Genomic DNA, 19,846 nt, shown 5'->3' with positions numbered 1-19,846 from the left:
ACAAATGAGTGAGATCATGTGATACTTACCTTTCTCCGACTGGCTTATTTCTCTTAGCATAATGCCAGGTCCATACATGCTGTTACAAATGGTAAGAGTTTTCTTTTTTACAGCAGCATAGTATTCCATTGTGTAGATATACCACAGTTTTTAATCCACTCACCTGCTGATGGGCATTTAGGCTGTTTCCAAATCTTAGCTATTGTAAAGTGTGCTGCTATGAACATAGGGATGCATATATCCTTTCTGATTGCTATTTTTGATTTCCTGGGGTATATTCCTAGAAATGGGGTTACTGGGTCAAATGAGAGTTCCATTTTTTTATTTTTGAGGAAACTCCACTGTTTTCCACAGTGGCTGCACCAGTCTTTATTCCCACTAGCAGTATACAAGGTTTCCTTTTTTTCCACATCCTTGCCAGCAGTTGTCGTTTGTTGATTTGTTGATGATAGCCATTCTGACAAGTGTGAGGTGGTACTTCATTGTTGTTTTGATTTGTATCTCTCGGATGATTAGTGACTTTGAGCGTGTTTTCATATGTCTCTTGGCCTTCTGTATGTCCATTTTTGAAAAGTGTCTATTTAGGTCCATTGCCCATTTTTTGATTGGGTTGTTTATCTTCCTTTTGTTAAGTTGTATGAGTTCCCTGTAAATTTTGGAGATTAAACCGTTATTGGAGGTAACATGGGCAAATATGTTCTCCCATGCAGTAGGCTCTCTTGTTGTTTTGTTGATGGTTTCTTTTGCTGTGCAGCAGCTTTTTATATTGATGTAGTCCCATTTGTTTATTTTCTCCTTAGTTTCCATTGTCCTAGGAGATGTTTCGGTAAACATATTGCTGCAAGATATGTCTGATATTTTGCTTCCTATGGATTCTTCCAAGATTTTTATGGTTTTCCATCTTAAATTTAAGCCTTTTATCTATTTTGAGTTTATTTTTGTATATAGTGTAAGTTGGTGGTCTAGTTTCATTTTTTTTTTGCATGTATCTGACCAATTTTCCCAGCACCGTTTACTGAAGAGACTGTCTTAACTCCATTGTATGCTCTTGGCTCCTTTGTCAAATATTAATTGAACATAATGGCTTAGGTCAATTTCTGGGTTCTCTGTTCTATTCCATTGGTCTATATGTCTGTTCTTGTGCCAGTACCAGGCAGTTTTGAGAACAGTGGCTTTGTAATAAAAGTTGACTAGGGTCCCAGTGCATGAAGATTTGTGCACAGGGGGCAGGAAGGGGGTCCCTCAGCCTGACCTGCACCCTCTCCAATCTGGGAGCCCTCAGGGGAACCCTCTCCAATCCAGGAGTTTCTGTCTGTCTTTGCAATCATATGGGCGAATTGTCCGAGACCCCCAACCCAGTTTGGTTTGTTGCTCACAGAATAATAGAGGCTTTTTTTTTTCTTTGCTTCATTGGTGGAGATTTCCTGGAAGTTTTAGGATATCTTCCCTTTAATGTTTCCTAGACACTCTGATTTTACTTATGTCTCTCACCTTTGCTTTCCCTCCATCCCCCACCGCAACAGTAACTTGCTCCAGGCTCACTTTGCTCTAGTGCAGTGGTTCTCAACCTTCTGGCCCTTTAAATACAGTTCCTCATGTTGTGACCCAACCATAAAATTATTTTCGTTGCTACTTCATAACTGTAATGTTGCTACTGTTATGAATCGTAATGTAAATACCTGATATGCAGGATGGACTTAAGCGACCTCTGTGAAAGGGTCGTTCGACCGCCAAAGGGGTCGCGACCCACAGGTTGAGAACCGCTGCTCTAGTGTCTAGGAGATCCGTCTGCCACCAGAACTACGATTCCCAGCAATCCTGGTGCTCCCTGCACTCTGGGCTTCCGCTTCCGGTCCTGGGGCTACCATCAGAACTACTATTCCCAGAATTCCTGGTGCTCCCCAGGCTGAGAGCAACCGAGAGAGCCACGGCCCGCCAAGCCTCCGGCTCTCCTGCTCTGCTCTCTGCCTGGTGACCGAGGGAGCAACCCTGGGAGCCACGTCCTCCCAAGCTGCCGGCTCTCCCACTTCTGCTCTCCGCCTAGCGCCTGTGTATGCAGATCAACCCGCCACCTTTGTTGGTTAATTTGCATATTCACTCCTGATTGGCTGGTGAGCATAGCGAAGGGGCAGTCAATTTACATGTTTCTCTTTTATTATATAGGAGGATAGGATAGGATATCTGGTATTGTGATCCCTCCAACTTTGTTCTTCTTTCTCAAGATTGCTGCGACTATTCGGGGTCTTTTTTTCATTCCATATGAATTTTTGGAGAGTTTGTTCCAGATCTGTGAAATATGCCATTGGTATTTTATTGGGGATTGTATTGAATCTCTAGATTGCTTTGGGTAGTATGGACATTTTAATCATGTTGATTCTACCAATCCATGAACATGGTATATTCTTCCACTTGTTTATATCTTCCTCTATCTCTTTTTTCAACGTCCTGTAGTTTTCCAAGTCCAGGTCTTTTATCTCCTAAATTAAGTTTATTCCTAGGTATCCTAATTTTTTTGTTGTAGTGATAAATGGGATAAAAGTTTCTCTTTCTGTGAGTTCATTATCGGTGTATATAATCTCTTCTTAAGAGAATAATATGAATATATTATATTCTTAACTTATTATAATTTCAGGAATCTATTTCCCTTATTGACTATAAATTCCTCTGTAGGCAGAGCTGTCTGATTTATATTCACTGTGGCACAAATAAAAAAGTGCTCTGTTGCCTACTCAGTGTTTACAACATTGTTTTTCAGCCCTATGCCAGATATTTTTATTTCAATGATCTGTAGTAGGTCCTTCATCAAGTGATTTTACTGGGTAGCCAGGGTCAACAACTCTGGTTTACAGCCTTACCTTGAAATTTTCCAGTGCCCACTGCCAAATGGGTCAGGGACCTTAATGAAACAGCCTACCTGAGAAAAAGAGTTCAAAGTAATTGTCATAAAGATGCTCACCAAATTTGCAAGAAGAATTGAGAACATAAAAAGTGCCAAACAGAAATTATAACTGAAATGAAAAATATACTAGAGGGATTCAATAGGAGACTGGATAAAAATTAAGCACAAATCAACAAGCTGAAAGACAAAGCAATGAAACACACCCAGACAGCAGTAAAATGAAAAGGAATTTTTAAAAGTAAAGACACTTTCAGCGACCTCTGGAACAACATCAAGCAGAATGACATTTGCTTTGTAAGGGTCCCAAAAGGAGAAGAGAGGGTCAGAAAAATTATTTGAAGAAATAATCCTAACTGGGAAAGAAAACATATCCAGGTCCAAGAAGCTTAGAGAATTCCAAATAAGATGAATCCAAGGAGAACCACACCAAGACATATTTTAATTAAAATTGCAAAAGTTAAGGAAAAAGAGAGAAAGTTAAATTCAGACAGAGAAAAACAACTTATTATGTACAAGGGAATTCAGCAGAAATTTTATAAGCCAGATGGTTCTGATATATTCATAATATGATTCAAATTGTTTCATAATTATACATTACATTGTTGGTAAATCTTAGTACCTTATACTTTTCCTTATTCTTTTTTCTCCTTGTGAATTCTTTTCTACTTTCATAAATACTAGAAATTATTTTTTAATTTTTTTATATGTTCATCTGTCTGTTTTAGACCAAAAATATTACTTACTCCAGTCTTAGCTGGTTTCACTCAGTGGATAGAGCATTGGCCTGCGGACTGAAGGGTCCTGGGTTCGATTCCAGTCAGGGACACGCACCTCGGTTGCAGGCTCAGTCCCCATCCCTGGTTAGGCCAGAGTCTGGTGTGTGCAGAAGTCAACTGATTGATGTGTCTCACATGAATGTTTTTCTCTCTCTCTTTCTCCTTTCCTCTCTCTCTAAAAAATCAATCGAAAAATATCCTCGGATGAGGATTAACAAAAAAATATAAAAATAGTCCTTCAAGTACAAAGCCTATTAAATGCTGTTATATGGTTAGAGTAGGTTTGTGAAATCTGCATATGACGTAAGATATGGCCTCAATTGTATTCATCATGCAGATGCTGCTGAGGTGCATTTGCATATTACTAATCACCTTTTTAGGCATGTACTGTTAATAATATACCTTTTCAATTAAAAACTATTTGAAATTAGATCTATTGAAAAGTTGCACAATCATGTTATTAATTAATTTATTGTTTTGTGGAAATGTTATTTATGTTATTAATTTACTATTAACTTGCAATGTTGAAGTCAGTTGGTGAAACTATTAATGGTTCCGTAAGTGACTTCTCTGAATTTATTCTCTAGACGGACCTAAACTGCAGTAATCCATTTACTCCCGTGGAGAGGAGACGTCGAGAGCATGCCAGGCACATTTCCTTTGGTGGTAACCTGATTACCTTTTCACCTCTAAGGGCCCTCAGTGGAGAACAACCAGAAGAACTTTGAATGTAAAAATAATTCCAAACATTTTTCCTGTCATTATCAATACTGTGGGGTATATTCTTAGAATACCAAAAGGTTGAAGACTGTACTTTTGTTTGCTTCTATTCAACCCATTTATATGGTGTCATGTAATATTTTAATATTCAGTGTTCATTCAAGTGTGTTTTAGATATGATACTATTTCTCAAGGGAAGTGGGGATATTTTGTACAACAGCCATGCAGAATAAAAGATATACCACTGCCTTGCCTCTCTTCTTTAAGATGTGTAAGCTTAAAGCTAAGAACACTTACTCAGAGCTTATGACTACTCGCTTAATCAAAATATAATACTAAACTTTGACAGAAATATTTGTATCTTTTCATACTTTATTTTTAGTTTGAACTTTAAATTTGTCAGTGTTGAACAGCTTTGCATATTGATTTTCCAGGGCATACTGAGTTTGTTTGGATGAGCTTTCTGGCTCAGCTGATGTCAGTTTACATGTTATAGTTTCAAATGGTTAACTAGATGCCCATTAAATTCCTGCCTTTCCTATTTTCCCCTTGACATGAATGACAGGCTTTGAAGGAAATGCCTTATTCCTTTGAAGAAAATTATGTCAATCACTTAATGTGTTTGAAATGTTTTCTCTTTTATAAAAATCTTAGCTATAGATTTGTAGAAGGCAGGGCTGTCAGAGTAACAGAGCACCAAGAAGATTCAGAGTAGCTAACGCTTGTACCAGACCAGGGCCCAGTCATTTCTGCCTTCCAGTGAGTTGAACAATAAGCAAGAACTTTATGGATAACCCCCCATAAGATTAGGGGTTTTCAAACAAGAAAACACATGTTGTTTTATTGTCAGAGGAAGGGGTATTAGGCTTGTGGGAAAGACAGTATTTATTAAATCCATGCGAGCAGTTGGGAGGCTGTGTAGGGTGCTGACTTAGAAGAATGTTCTCTAAGTGCCTAAAGTTTTACCAAAAGATGAAAATAGCTTTTATTCATTAACAGCCTGTAATTGAACAATTCAAGCAAGACAGGCAGAACAAAGTAGCATATATAAAAGTTAGGGCTTTCCAAGGGCTCAGGAATGAATATGTAAAAGATGTTGGTGCAAAGTAACCAAAGTCGTAGAATCTATGGTGGTAAGTTTAGTAAGGTGTACTAGTGAATCATTTAGAAAGCTTTTGCTGCTATGTAATAGTAAAATGAACTCAAACTGGCTTAGCAATAAGGAATGTATTTCATAAGTTGTCAGGGTGATTCTAGGCACTTTATAATTAACAGTTCAATGTTGGCATCAAGAACCAACATTCTGTTGTCTTTGGCACGTGTCTGAGGCTGGGTCCTTTGGGATCATAATGTAGCTGCTAGTGGTAATCAGAGCTATGTCCTTCCCTGTGGTCTAGTCAGGCCAGCTAATGCCACATGTCTGTCTGCAGTAAGACTGAGTGAGTGGGGATTGACTTAAACTAATGATTCCCTACTGAATCTGGGATCATACCTGAATAAAACCACAATTATCAGGACATCGGGAATGGATTTTTATGTTGGCAGCCTTCAGTGTCCCTTACAACTAGATAGTGTTCTTGGGCTATTGGACTCCAGAATTATAAGGTATTAGGAAAATCCTTAAAGACTAAGTGAAAGAAAACTGCTTGGGTAGAACAAGACCCTTTCCAAAATCAAAAGGGAATTTTCATTTATTGAGGACCTACTATATAATGGCCCCTCTGCTACATATTTCTTTTACCATTGAGTCCATTATTCATTATCAAGAATAGACTGCCCCAAATAAATGACATATAAACCATTAACTCTTAGAATATTTATTAAATGAATGATTTATAAGAAGGACGTTGTTGAATAAAGGCAAAATTTTTCACTTACAGTGAGCATGAAACTTTTAAATGGGTAAGGTTTACATTCATTTTTATTTCTTAAAAGAATATCTGCCCCTTTAAGATTATATCATAGCGTGTGTAACACTATTGAGACTGATGTCACCACTAACTGCCAATGCGTTGATTTCCCTGAGATTTTTCATCCGGTGATTGTACTGCAGCAAGTGAGCATCATTGACTGCAACCTTGAAGTGGTCGGATTCAACCAGTACTTGGATCTGAAATGGCACGTATACAAAACTGTTAGAAATGCCTGTTGATTTCAAAACCAGTCTGTCCTGAGCTCAGGGTGTCCACATTTCATCTTTTGTGGAACAGATTAAAATCCTGAAAAAATAACTTTACAGCAAAAATAAACTCCAGACTAGTCAAAGATTTACACAAAATAAAAAGGACAAAATTTTTAGAAGCTATATAGTTGAAGCCACAAAGGAATAAATACTGTCTACATAATGATGTAGTTACATAAAATAATGTGTCTACATAAAAAGTTTTCATATGGCCTACAGCATCTAAAAGTAAAAATAAACACTAAAGTAGGGATCCCCTGATAGAGCAGCAAATGCTATGAAGTTGGGTAATAACCACTTTGGGCAAGAAGAGGGAAAACATAGTCTTCCAATAGTGGGTGTGTTTAATCCTTTTTGAAGTAGCACTTTGGCAATATCTGAGTTTTAAACATGTATATTTTAATAAAATTATTCTTCTAGAAAGCAAAGAAGAATAAGCAAAGTTAGTAACAGTGTTTTAGTAAAATAAAACCTTCCCAGATTTTATTGGTAATATTGCCAAAGTTTCATCCATAGAGTACTTCTTGAATTATTACATACCTAAACAATGTTCTGATCCTGAAAGATGTCCATTAAATGTAGAATATGGTCCCTATTTGTCTCTGCCCTTAAGAAGCTTATAGTCTAGCTGTGTTATTACCCACTCTACAGTCAATCCAGCTAGTACTGTGAACCTACTAAATATTTGGTGAAGCAGTGCTTAAAAATCAAAAGTGCTGTATGTCATAGAAAATACTGGAAAGATATTCACTAAGTTGCAACCTTCAGTATATAAAGGATAGAGAACTTTTTCAGTTAATTAAAAAATCTATACATTTTTCTTTTCAGAAGCATGTATTAATTTTAGAATTAAAAATTTTTGACTGTGTTGTACACCTGAAACTAATATAATATTAAATGTCACCTAATTTCTTTTTAAATTAATTTTTAATTTAAAAAATTTTTAGTTTTGGTTTCTATGTCACTATGTTTTTTAAGGGACTAAGTCTCAGTCCCTCGGAGACTTTCTGCCTTTTTTATTAAAGATGCTATTTTTCCTCATTTCCAGAAAAGCTTAAATTCCGAGGTGGTAACAGTATGGAGCTGGGAACCCTTTCCAAAATCCTAGTCCTGTTCCAGCCTACTGGTGATCATGGGCACCTGGGGTGGGGAGGAGCTGGTTAGGTGTCCCAGGATAGCTCCCCAAAATTCATTTCAAGTGCATCTTGATTTTAGAGTGATTTCCCCATGAGCAGTATGAATTATCAATACATAACAATAGCAATAACTTACTTTGAATGGTTTACCACATTCAAATGGGAAAATCATCTGCCTTTCTTCCTGTCCCCAGTTATTATTCAGGTTTGAGTTGCAAACAATGACTCTCCTGTTGTTCTCATTGAAGCGTGGGTTAAAGTGGAAGGCCACATCACTCCCTCTCTTGAAATCTAAAACAAGTCTGTTCAAACCAAAGGCCAGAGTTAGTAAAATGATTCAAGTTGTGTATTTGCATCAAATCAAGAACACGCGATTTTTCTAAAGAGCAAACCGTTTTATAAAATACAGGAACATTTTCTTAACAGAAAACAAACCAGAGAATGTGTTCAAGCTGTATACTAGGCCAAATATTAGTAAAATACTAAAAGTAAACAGAACAGTACGTGTTGGATTATTTTGCCTCACTGTCTTTGGTCATATCATTCTCTTCATTTGTAATTCCCTACTTATCCTTCTACTCATGAAAAGCCTTCAAGGTTTCCTTGTAGAGGTTTGCAGCCACTGTAAGGGCAGGTTATGCTTTCCATTGCAGATGATATGGTTACCTTCTTCCTGCCCTGCCAGGTTGATTTTAATACCTATTGACGGCAAGCCAGTCACATAAATAAGAGATCAACTTCCTGGCTTCCTCCTAGTTAACCAAAAACCTAGTCCTAAAACGGAAGGAATGAGATTATGTAGTTAATGTCCTGTTGCTAATTTGTAAAATCATGACAATTAATGTGTTGAACTTTCCAAGATATGAAGTGGAATTGATGCAAGTGCTGGCTTAACTTTTTGACCTCGTTCCTTCTCCTTGGTTGTTAACACAAACACAAGTCCCCTGACTGTTAAAGTACTAACCCTACCCCCCAATTTCTCAAAGTGTGCTCCACAGACCACTAACATCAGAATCTGCTGGTACTCTTGTTTTAAGGCAGAATCTGCACTCCTGACCCACTAATAATAATTCCCTGGGTATTTGGATTCACCCTGTAACAGACCCGACCACAGATGTGTTCACAAGGAAAGGACCAAAAGAGTCAAATGGCAATAGAAATTGTATTTGACTAAATATCTAATGGCTAAAGATATGGTCATCTCTACCACCTTAAGCATTCTCTTCTAATTCCTTACATAGAATGTGCAGGACCAAGCAACAATTATTTCAGTTTCCTATCACCTTGGCCATTTCAACCAAAATTAGTTTTGATCTACCACAGTCGCAGTCTACATCTCTGGTGTAATTGGAGTTTTAAGTTTCCAGTACAATAACCCTAAATAAAGACAAATATACCAGTGTGGTTCTGTGCAGTAGGGGTTGGGAGAGGGGAGCAGAACTTAACAAACTGTGCCCTAGGTGGTTTGGCTCAGTGGATAGAGCATCAGCCTTGCAGACTGAAGGGTCCCAGGTTTGATTCCAGTCAAGGGCACATGCCTGGATTGCAGGCTCCATCCCCCCACTCCCTCAGTAAGGGGTGTGCAGGAGGCAGCAGATCAATGATTCTCTCTTATCACTGATGTTTCTATCTCTCCCTCTCACTTCTGCTCTGAAATCAATAAAGATATATTTTTTAAAAATTAACAAATTGTGAGTGCTGTATGCACAGAATATGGTGTACTTATTGGGAGGAAAGATGGCTAAGAACATAGGCAGAAGATATATATGTTTTGTAATTTGCTGTGAGGTAAGCTTTAGAATAGAATCCAGAGGAGGCTGGCTAGAGGTTGGAGTGAATGGGCTATTTGAATGTAAAATGAACAGAGCAGAAGCCAGTCCATCTCCTGGTAACAGAGGAGGTGGTTACTGTTGATTCACCAGGAGCAAGGTGACAGATGCTCATAGAGGCTATCTGTGGATCCTCGAATAAACCTGTGTACACAGCTTGAGTTAGTATCTTTTGTATACTACTTATAAGACCCAGAGACACATTAATTAATGGCTGCAGGAGCTTTAGTGGTACCACTAACCTCAGCGAAAGGCAGACTGGAGGGCTTCAGGATAGATATCCTTAGCCTGTTTGTATTATATATAAGCATAACCAGTGGTAATAGCCAGAGCCAGGCGTCCCAGGGCAGCCACAAGTCAGCATGGATTTCTCTAAAGCAGCTTAAAGTCTTACCCCTCCTAGCTCACCTCAATCAAACCAGCTCCAATGGCAAAGGTTGACTTATTTGGATGAAGTCTTTCACTTGAACAATTTTTTCAAACCTTTCAAGTAAATAGTGACTACTCAGAAGACTGGGCTTCCCCACCCTGCCTGCCCCTTGTCATCTAAAGACCAGGCCAACACCATGGGAATCTGTGACCCTGCAGTTGCACCCACTGTGAAGACGGGCATGGCAGCCAAGCTCGAGAGCTGAGACGGCACGGTGACCTGCGAGTCTTGCATGAGCATGAGGACGTAGTGGGATACCATTCAAGCTCTTGAATCAACTCACCACAATGTCAAGTGAGACTTCTTGCTTTGGCATCCTAATTTTTTATGGTTATCTAAAGTGCATGCTTGGCTTTTCAGACACAGTATGGTTCAGAGTGGAGGGAAGGCCAAACATGACATTACAAAGACTCTACTGGCCTTTAATGCTAAAGCTTTCCCTGCCAGGAAGAACCCTGCTCTTCCTCTTTCTCCTCACAACGTAGAACTCAGTTCTATTCAGGTTCTGAGAGAAAACCAAGATTTGGTGAGGGAAACCTTGTCCCCTTGGTGGGAGCACGTATTGATTTATGGGATAATCCCATACTATGGAAGAGCCAAGACTCTAAATGTGTAGTTTTAAAAAGTCTATTAAATTTCCATATAGATCAGTCTTTATTCAAAAACCAATCAACAAATGTGTTAGACGTTTAAAGTTTGCTCTTACTTGTTTGCATCGGGTTTTATTGTACCCATAATTGTTATCAGCATGCGAGGCATGACTCCTCCAGGGAAAGCCATTTCATGAGGCACAGTCTGGGGATGAAAAACATGTGTATTAATACAGAGTCATGTTTTCTTGGGAAAAGAAAGAAAAAGATGTTGCTAACATTCAAATACTATTAATACGTGTGACTAACACAACCTTAAGTTAAGCCATCTGTCCAGACTCGGGCCACCGTGCCCGGGGCCTGAAGAGATAAATCCCCTGAGTGCACAATATGTTTTACTCACAGCATCGGCAGAGTACTTAGTGTGTGGCAGATACTCCATATTTGTGGAATAAACATCTTCCAGTTAATACATTTCCTAGTCCATTCTGCAAATATTTATGTTCAAGGTACTGTAACTATTCCCAACGCCCCATCATTGGCCTCTTCTTTTTCCCCTTTACAATTCCCCCCAACCCCAGGTCCAACTATCATCCAAGTCTTTTATCTCTAGCCCTGATCAGTACTAGTCCCATACTTCCTCCTGGTGCTGCAGATTCAACAGGTATGAACTGGAACTGTCTCTCCTGCCTTCTTCCCCACCAGTCCCCTTCCTGGTGCCCTAGCTGTCCAGTCTTGAAAAGCCAGTCCTGTCTAACTCCTAAGACTTAACCAGCAGATCCTGAGGTTCTTCCTCTGTAGTCTCTCTCCCACCTGCCTCTTCCTTTGTATAGACTCCTTGTGCCCCTGTATCTGCAGTGGACTAACCATCTGGGTCTAGACCCTGCCCAATGCCACCCACAGCCCCAACGCTTTCTCTGCACTTTCCTCTAAGCTGACCTAAAAGCAGACAGATGCCACCTGTGCCACCTTCCACCTACTCCTGAGAGGGTCTGCCCCCAGGCTGTTACTGAACTCTTTCCTCATATCTGCTTACTTCCCAGCTGGACTGTAACTCTAGAAGGGAAGGCTCTGTGTCTGAGATGTGTCTAAAGCCCTACAGAATTAAGGTTTTGTGCGTAGAATTTCTTTACTAAAATGCGTTTTAATATAAACGAAAATTCAATCCTTAGATCACAAAATTATCTTTAGAAGGTTTTTCAAAACTAGATTACCTTGGTTCCCCGCCTTCCCCATGTTCTTTCTATGGTCCTGGGCAAGCTAATATAATGCTATTGTCCCATTTCTTCATGTGGAAAGTGGGGATAATAGCAGTATCTTATCGGGTGGTTATGGGTTCAGATGAGATCATCATGTAGAAGCACACTGCTGGACATGCTGTTTACGTAGTGTTATTAATACTAATAATGAAAACTTTCCCCCATTACTATGCTCTTAACTTGATTTTTATTAAAGCTGCTTTACAGATGCCTTCAAAAGACGCATTAGCGTCTCTTTATGCCAACACTGCTCACACTAAACTCAATACAAATAACGATTTTTTTCTATTGGACCAGCATACACTGTGGCTGGTCCTAGAATATGGCCCTAAGCAGTGAGAGTAAAGCTTCGCGTCTCCCTGCAGAGCTATGCAGGTGTGAGTGCCCAGAACCAGCTCCGAGCCAGAGCACTGCAAAGTGATGGCACCACAGCCCAGGCGATTGCTGTGTTCTTCATTAGCTTTGCCCTGATCACAATCAAGTACATGAAATGACTGACTCCATCTTACCAGTGGTCCAGCAGGGACACCAGCGGGGCCCGCACCAGGGTAGGCCGCAGGCCCACTTGGTTGTCCGGGGCCGGGCATTGGGGCATTAGGTCCGGGATAAGCAGGTGCTGTAGGGCTAGGGTAGGCGCCAGGAGGTGCCTGTCCGGGATAAGCGGCAGGAGGTGCCTGTCCGGGGTAGGCAGCAGGAGGTGCCTGTCCAGGGTAGGCAGCAGGAGGTGCCTGTCCAGGGTAGGCGGCAGGAGGTGCCTGTCCGGGGTAGGTCCCAGGATAGGCAGCCCCCGGGTAGCCTCCTGCCCCAGCAGGCGGGTTTCCCCATGGACCAGGCCATCCTTGAGGGTTGGGGTTCCCAGACCCACATACGGCATCATTAAGCTGGAAAAAAAAAGATACAATTCCTGGATGAAAAACATTCACAAAAACAGAATTTTCAGGAAAACAGGAATAAGAGATCTAAAGTGGGGGGACATATGAAGATATACAACTCATATCCATAAAAATGTTTCCACCTATTAAATAGTTTTGAGTTCCAAAGGCTCAAATTAGACTTTAGGATTATGTGCACTTTATCAGTACACATCGCCCATCGTCTATATTGTACAGGGTTGCATTTTTGTAATGTGCTAAAATAGAGCTATCCATCCTTAATGTAAAAGCATGTATTTTCTAACTGACATGAGAAAAATAATCATAAAAATCAGGATACTCAGACCGTACCACACTTCCCATTGTCGGCTATTTCTCAGCGCCTGGCCCACAGAATCCACCCACTTCGGCCCCAGACCTTTCAGTAAAGGGGCTGCTCTTAGTGGTCCCAGGCCTCTCTCTAGCTGGCTTTCTTCCCAGATCTATTACTGGAAAAACACGACTCTGGCCAACAAGCCCACATTGGACGGGGGAGCCCAGAGGAAGGCACAAAGCGTTAGAAGGGAAAGTCTGGTGTTGAAAACAAAACTCTCCCCCTCCATGGGATTAGGAAGTAAGACAGCATACATAAAACACTTACCGAAAAACCGTCTGCCATTTTCCTGAGAGGACAAAAAAAGAAGAAGATAGGTTATGATTTGACCTGAAGAGATTTCATGAGTTACCATTTAAATTTAAGATCACAAATAGTTTGTTGTGCAGTTCTACTCAATTTACAGGCATTCTTCTAGCACAAGGCAATCTATTTCCAAAATCCGTCTAAATCAATAGCATGGAACCACAAAGGTGTCTCATCCAAGGGTGGAGATGCACTCCAACTGGATTACCAAATCCTCTTTAACCCGAGCTTTCAGCTCCAATCACACTAGCTGTCCTTCCTGTGCTCCTCCGCCCCCCCCCCCCCCCACACACCTCTTACAAAGGTCTGCATGTTAATATCAACCTCCCCCCACGTGCTAGTTCTCATGGACAGCCCCTTGCCCTCTTTAGGGTTTTGGGAGGAAAGCAGTTGGTTGATTCTTACGATCTGAAAGACATGCCCCTCAGATGGAGTTCTGCAGATTATTTATTCCTTTGTTTGCACACATTTGTGCCTGCTCTGCACGGGCACGGTGAAGGCTCCTGTCTGGGTGTGAAGATGAATAGGCCAAGGCCTGTGTGGTCAAAGGCTCCACAGGCCGGAGGGATCACAAACGAGCATGCCATGAGCCAGACTGTGAGCTGCAGGAAGCCACAACCAGAACAGTTGCTTCTAAGAGGGGAGGTGTTGTTGGAGCTAAGCCTCGATGTGGAGCAATGAAGACAGGCAGGCACAAATGCTTGCTGTTTTGAAAAAGTACTTGTTGTTCCAAGTGAAATATTTGGCATTATAACAGACTAAAGTTAAAAAAAAAAAGGTTGGGCAATGTGGAGGAAAATATTTTGGGTTTGCCTTGCCCAAAGCTGCCTCAAGAAATGGCCTTGCTTGACACACCATTCTTTTTTTTTTTTATATATATATATATTTTATTGATTTTTTACAGAGAGGAAGGGAGAGAGATAGAGAGTTAGAAACATCGATGAGAGAGAAACATCGATCAGCTGCCTCCTGCACATCCCCCACTGGGGACGTGCCCGCAACCCAGGCACATGCCCTTGACCGGAATCAAACCCGGGACCCTTCAGTCCGCAGGCCGACGCTCTATCCACTGAGCCAAACCGGTTTCGGCAACACACCATTCTTGCTTTCTCCTGCTCCTCCCTGTAACTGCCAGGGTGTTTGATACCTGCTCCCACTGCAAACACTCCGGCACTGAGGGGAGGAGGGCGGCTTCTGAATCCTGAGGCCTGGGTGTGAGTTTTCTCGACTCTGGATCACTTATGCTATGGTCAAAATTGCCTGGACCTTAAACAGTCAGCATCTCTGTTTTCCTTGAGTTGCTCACTCATGATATTTGCTCAATTATTTTCTTTTTAAAAAATATATTTTTTAATTGAATTCAGAGAGGAAGAGAGAGGGAGAGATAGAAACATCAATGATGAGAGAGAATCATTGACTGGCTGCCTCCTGCACACCCCACACCGGGGATCGAGTCTGCCACCCAAGCATGTGCTCTGACTTCCTGGTTCATAGGTCGATGCTCAGCCAGTAAGCCACGCCAGCCGGGCTCAATCATTTTTTAAAATGACAAGGGATCCAACAAATGGTAGCTATTTGATAGGCCCTAAAAATGTAAAATATTAGATTTTTTTGGTAAAAACTCAGACAGAGCTCCTCCAGGACTCCATGAGTGCTTCATCTACACAGGATATTTATTTCTTGCAGTCTCCCTTATAATCCGGGCGTTCTCAAACGTATTTGGAAGTAGGTTATTACCGTGTCCACCTTCCAAGCTGGGAAACTGCTGACTCTCCATTCACTGTGTTTCCTATAGTAATTGGCCTTTGGAAGCAAAAGGCGGGTGCTCTTCTGCCTGCGCTTCCTTCCCCAAAAGGCTGCCACTGCCTAGGAAACCGCTGCTACCACAGGGGGAACTCGAGAGAGGAGTTGTTACAGAAAAGGAGAGAAAGGACATTACTTACTAGTAAGTCAAGAAACTAAAGCCTCTGCTAGTGTCATTTTGGATACCAGTAGAAAACAGTCTTGAACTTCATGGTGGACAGAGAGCTTAGATCCTTTTATTGCATAAACTTCCACTCCTGGGCAACATACCAAAGACCCAGAGATAACTTTATAAGTGTCTTCACTTCTTTTAAATATCCCCCTTGTGTAGGGCTAATTCCTAACCTCGGCACCACTGACATTTCAGGTCGGATGCTTTTTGTTCTTGTTGTTTGGGGAGGAGGGGGTGTGTGTCCTGTACATTGTAGGATGTTTAGCAGCATCCCTGGCTTTAATGCACAGCCAGTAGCACCCCCACCACCACCACCACCAATTGTGACAACAAAAAATGTCCTCAGACATTGCCAAATATCATTGGGGGAAGCGGGGAAAAGGCAAAATCTGTCTGGTTGAGAACTACTGGTCTAGACTGATTCACATGTGGTTCCCTACATATATGTACACACAGAGGTCAATAAGAAACAAGGGTAGTTTCAATGAGTAAAACCAGCCAAATCTGCGCCATTGGCCTGATAAAGTGGCTTATTATCATAACTCCAATCAAGCTAAGATGTGTTTAAAGGCAGCCAGAAATTCACATGAAAATGGCATTTCCAAGATTTAACATTTATTCTTTATAAAGTCTCTGCTCAAGCACATTCAGTTCATTTTCCAACATGACCAAAACAATCTGAGGAACAAAGCCCATTTCCCTTCACTTCCACTGTGTTTCACATACGCCTGGGATGGCAGCTTGGATTGAGTTGTGACACGTTAGGCAAGCCCATCAGAATAATTGCAGCCTGCATTTGTGTGGCGCTTTGCAGTTTACAAAGCACTTTCACATGCCTTACCTATTTTGAGTCTAATAATAATCTTATGAAATTGACAGGGAAAAGTAAATATTCACACTTTTAGAGGTGAGGTAACTGAGGCTCAGAGAGCTGACATGGTGGCCCAAAGTCATTCTGCCATTAGCAGCCCAAGGACCAGGGTCCAAGCAACCTGACCCCTAATTCAGGCTCATTTTACACTAATATTAAACCTCACACTTTGAAATTTGAAAGTGTTAATTACTTCACTTAGAAATGATGTAGCTTCTTCATTCAGAGCTACATAACATGCTGCAGTTGTAAACAAATTTAAAAAGAGATCATGTTTTTGATCATGGGTGACTCAGTGTGCAATGATATTGAACACAAGAATGCCGTTGTGCACAGTCACTGGGCTGATTATAAACACATTTAAACCAACAACGTGTACTTTTCCAAAAACTGGGTGTGTGCTATTTTCATTTTGTTAACTCATAACCATCAGATCTCTTTTTTTGAAAAGGGTTATAACCAATGATCCTTTTTTGTTGTTAATCCTCACCTGAGGATATTTTTTCCATTGATTTTGAGAGAGAGAGAGAGAGAGAGAGAGAGAGAGAGAGAGAGAAAGGGAAGAGGAGAGAGACACATTAACTGGTTGCCTCCTGCACCAATGGGCCCGGGATCCAGCCTGCAACTGAAGTGTGTGCTCTTCACTGGAATTGAACCTGCTACCATTCAGTTTGTGGGCCAATGCTCTATCCACTGAGCCAAATCGGCCAGGGCAACCAATGTTCTTTTGAAATCAAGGTCAGCAACCTTAGAACTCAAAACAGATAGATAAATAAATACAACAATAAAAAAACATCTATTTAGATAAATACCTTCCTTACTTGCCTGGAAAATTTATTTCTTTTTCTTAAATGAGTAGTTTTTATCGAGAGAGACAATCAAATGTAAGAAAACTCCCCCCATGCAACTGAATCTATAATGTGTGAACTCCATTCTGGCATTTCCAGAATCAGAGAATTTTGAAGAGTCAGAACAGAAAGACTCCATTAAAGACAAACAAAAACGGACGGGAAGTACTGCTGGAGTCTTCACTTTTGGAAAATCTTGCAGGAAGTACTTCAGTTTGGTTTGGAATAAGGAATTTAAACATGAGTCCGACGGCTGCCCGTCTGTTAATTGTAGCTTTTCTCTTTAATAAACAGCAGTGCCCGCACTACTATGTTATTCTAGGCTCACCTAGCAATTAATCCAGTTGCTGGGGCTCCCAGGAGCTCTTCTGAAAGTTCTGCTCACAGAGGGCCCTGACTTTTACACAAGCCGTAAGGGAAGTCGATTGTGAGTATGTTTCCTCAGAACCCCAAGGCACTTCTCGCCACAGAACACAGGCGGGGCGTCTACTTCCTGTCCTCGCTCAAAGGCCGGGCAGGACTGGAGGAAAGTCCACTTTCCAAAAGCCAAAGTCGGTGAGAATGAGTTGGAATACAGGAAACGGGTCCTTCACTAGGGTTTCTTTCTCATCATACTTCCTCAGCATCAAGGAAGGTAAAGTTACTTTGTGCCTCTCAGTTGCTGATTTTTCCCCCCATGGAAAAGCTGATCATCAGTCAAGATAGAACACATGATACTTAGTCAGCAGCAAATTGTAAGCCCGCAGCAAGCGCTATCTGGCAGCCTACCCACTCAGGATTTAATGAGCAGAACCAGTTCAGGCACGAGACACAATGTTACCTAGCTGTCCCCAGCAGGAGCCTGTGTTCCAAAGGAGAGGCTATCTTCTAGATCAGTTACCATGGTCTCAGAACATCCAAGGACAGTCATCAAATGTGCCGATTCTAAATGTAACCCCCCAACATAATGAGTTTAGGAAGCAGCTCCAAGCTCCCAAAGATGAAGCATGAGGCACAACCATCAAAGAAAGGAGAAACCCTAAGGATTCAAAGTCAATGTCTTTTCCACAATGACCATTGTGGGAAAATACATTTTTATTATTAAATTTAACTTTCATGGAAACAGAATTCCCTAGTATGAAAGATGAATGTTATGAACTTGAGACAAGTGAGTCAGAATTTTGGAAGTTGGTGAAATTTTTTTTTCTCGTGTTCTGTGCCCAAGTTGTCAATTTTTATTGCTATCATTTAATTATTGTTGTTACTACTATTGTCAGAATTAACTGAGCCTGCCTTCTATTTCTTTCCCAGAATACTAGAAACAGACTGGGTCACGGAAGACCAACTGTCCCCATTGTCCAGCAACCCAACTCCCAGGAGTCACTTTACAAATATTCCACAGTATCTGGAACAGGAATCACTAGCTTTAAGGGCTAGTCTGCAACCTGTCACAGCCTCAACCTATGTGTCCCCGATTCCCTGGTATTGAGCTCCTAATCCTCAGAGTTGATGCATTTTAGTGTTTTTATTTGCATAACTGATCATTCAGAATAAATCCTCAAACGTGTTTTTAACACGCACACACACACACACACACACACACACGCAACTTCAACTAGAGCTCTGCACACTCGGACCAACATTTTGCCACACCCTACACATCCTCAAGCACAGATCTGCGGTCGTTAATGCTCAAATGAGGGATTTGCAAAAGCTTAGGGTTTTCGGTCTTTGCCCAGCCGGTCACCTGCCCCTGCCGGCCGTGGGGCAGCACCTTTTCCTGTGGGGTCAGCATCCAGAGGGCAGCTGTCCCCCTGACGCTGCTGGGCTTGGTAGACAGCTCACAGCAAGATCAAGTGCCGGGTCAGCCAAGTGGTGGGTGCCTGGTGCCGCCCTAGAGGCCCCGGGCAGTACGTCCGCGTCTGGGCCGGGGGACCTAGTTCCTAAGGCCGAGCTTGGGCGCGCCCTCCCAGCGCCGATTCCGAGGTGGCCCCGCGGCGCCAGGGCGGGACACGCGGCTCAGCCTCCCAGTGGCGGCAGAGGGTGCCCTGCGCCGACGCCCGGCGTCCGGACACACCCGTCCCCACCACACCCAGGAGGTGCCTGTGAGTCTCCCTGAGACGGTGCTAACTCCGCCGGAGTCCGCTTCTCCGGGGGTCAAAGACGACGACCCGCGCCCAGGCGGCGCCCACCGCTCCGCTCCCGGCTCTCCAGTCGTCCCCGCCTGCAGCCCCCCGCCCAGGGCCCCGGGAAGCCAAGCCCCCCGCCCCAGGCACCCCCCTGTCCCCCGAGCCCTGCAAAGGGGGCCGCGCACCGAGCAGTGCCCGGTGCCCTCGCCCCTGCCCGAACCGAGCCGCCAGCGGGTCGGGTCCCCGTCTCCGGCCCCGGACGCCCAGGCCACTCACCCTGCGCCTAGACACTCGCTCGCTTGCTCCGGGTGTGGCTCCTGGGGAGGTCGTGATGTCCTGGACGGGGCGGCAGCTCCGCGCCTCAAATACGCCCGGCCTGGCCCGCCTCTCCCAGGGCGGGGCCGCCACCCCTGCCCACCGGGCCTCTCCCTGCGGAACCGGCTGGGCGAGCCCCAGGCCCCGCCGGGTGCAAAGGACACCCTCCGGGCGCGGGAGGCGGCGGGTGGGACCCTGAAGGGCGGCCCCCTCCCCAGCCCCCCGGGCCTGGAGGGTGGTCAGTTCACCATCCTCACCTAAGACGTGAGGGGGTGGGGGGCGGGGATGGCGGGGGGGCGGGGGAGGAAGAGTATGCGAAGCACGTACTGCGCCTGCTTGCTTGTTTTAATGGTGTTT

At 42.8% G+C, this 19,846-nt stretch overlaps 2 protein-coding genes across 5 annotated transcripts in view; one reads left to right on the top strand and one right to left on the bottom strand.

Annotated features, from left to right (window-relative positions):
• The window catches only part of DLGAP5 (DLG associated protein 5), a 41,816-nt gene extending 37,069 nt beyond the window's left edge, over positions 1–4,747 (top strand). For 2 of the 3 annotated variants that reach the window (XM_036307863.1, XM_036307855.1), the window contains one exon: positions 4,263–4,747. In XM_036307863.1, the coding sequence (XP_036163756.1) occupies positions 4,263–4,282 (20 nt within the window). In that variant the 3' untranslated portion in view covers positions 4,283–4,747. The remainder of the gene's footprint in view (positions 1–4,262) is intronic. The other variant, XM_036307872.1, reaches the window with a different exon arrangement.
• A 1,449-nt stretch (positions 4,748–6,196) lies between these two features.
• LGALS3 (galectin 3) lies at positions 6,197–19,584 on the bottom strand. Of its 2 annotated transcripts, none has more exons than XM_036307886.1 (6): positions 19,451–19,584; positions 13,334–13,355; positions 12,331–12,702; positions 10,679–10,767; positions 7,850–8,015; positions 6,197–6,505 (listed from the first exon to the last, which is right to left on the bottom strand). In XM_036307886.1, exons 2-6 carry the CDS (start codon positions 13,349–13,351, stop codon positions 6,350–6,352), a joined length of 801 nt encoding a protein of 266 aa, XP_036163779.1. In that variant the 5' UTR covers positions 13,352–13,355; positions 19,451–19,584; the 3' UTR covers positions 6,197–6,349. The 2 variants fall into 2 exon arrangements, with proteins under 2 accessions (XP_036163779.1, XP_036163787.1); XM_036307894.1 differs by lacking the exon at positions 19,451–19,584 and adding an exon at positions 17,395–17,713.
• Positions 19,585–19,846: the final 262 nt, after the last annotated feature.

This window comes from Myotis myotis, unplaced genomic scaffold (assembly GCF_014108235.1).
Source record: "Myotis myotis isolate mMyoMyo1 unplaced genomic scaffold, mMyoMyo1.p scaffold_m19_p_1, whole genome shotgun sequence".
In the NCBI taxonomy this organism is placed as follows: domain Eukaryota; kingdom Metazoa; phylum Chordata; class Mammalia; order Chiroptera; family Vespertilionidae; genus Myotis; species Myotis myotis.
This window is presented reverse-complemented; position numbering and strand designations above follow the sequence as displayed.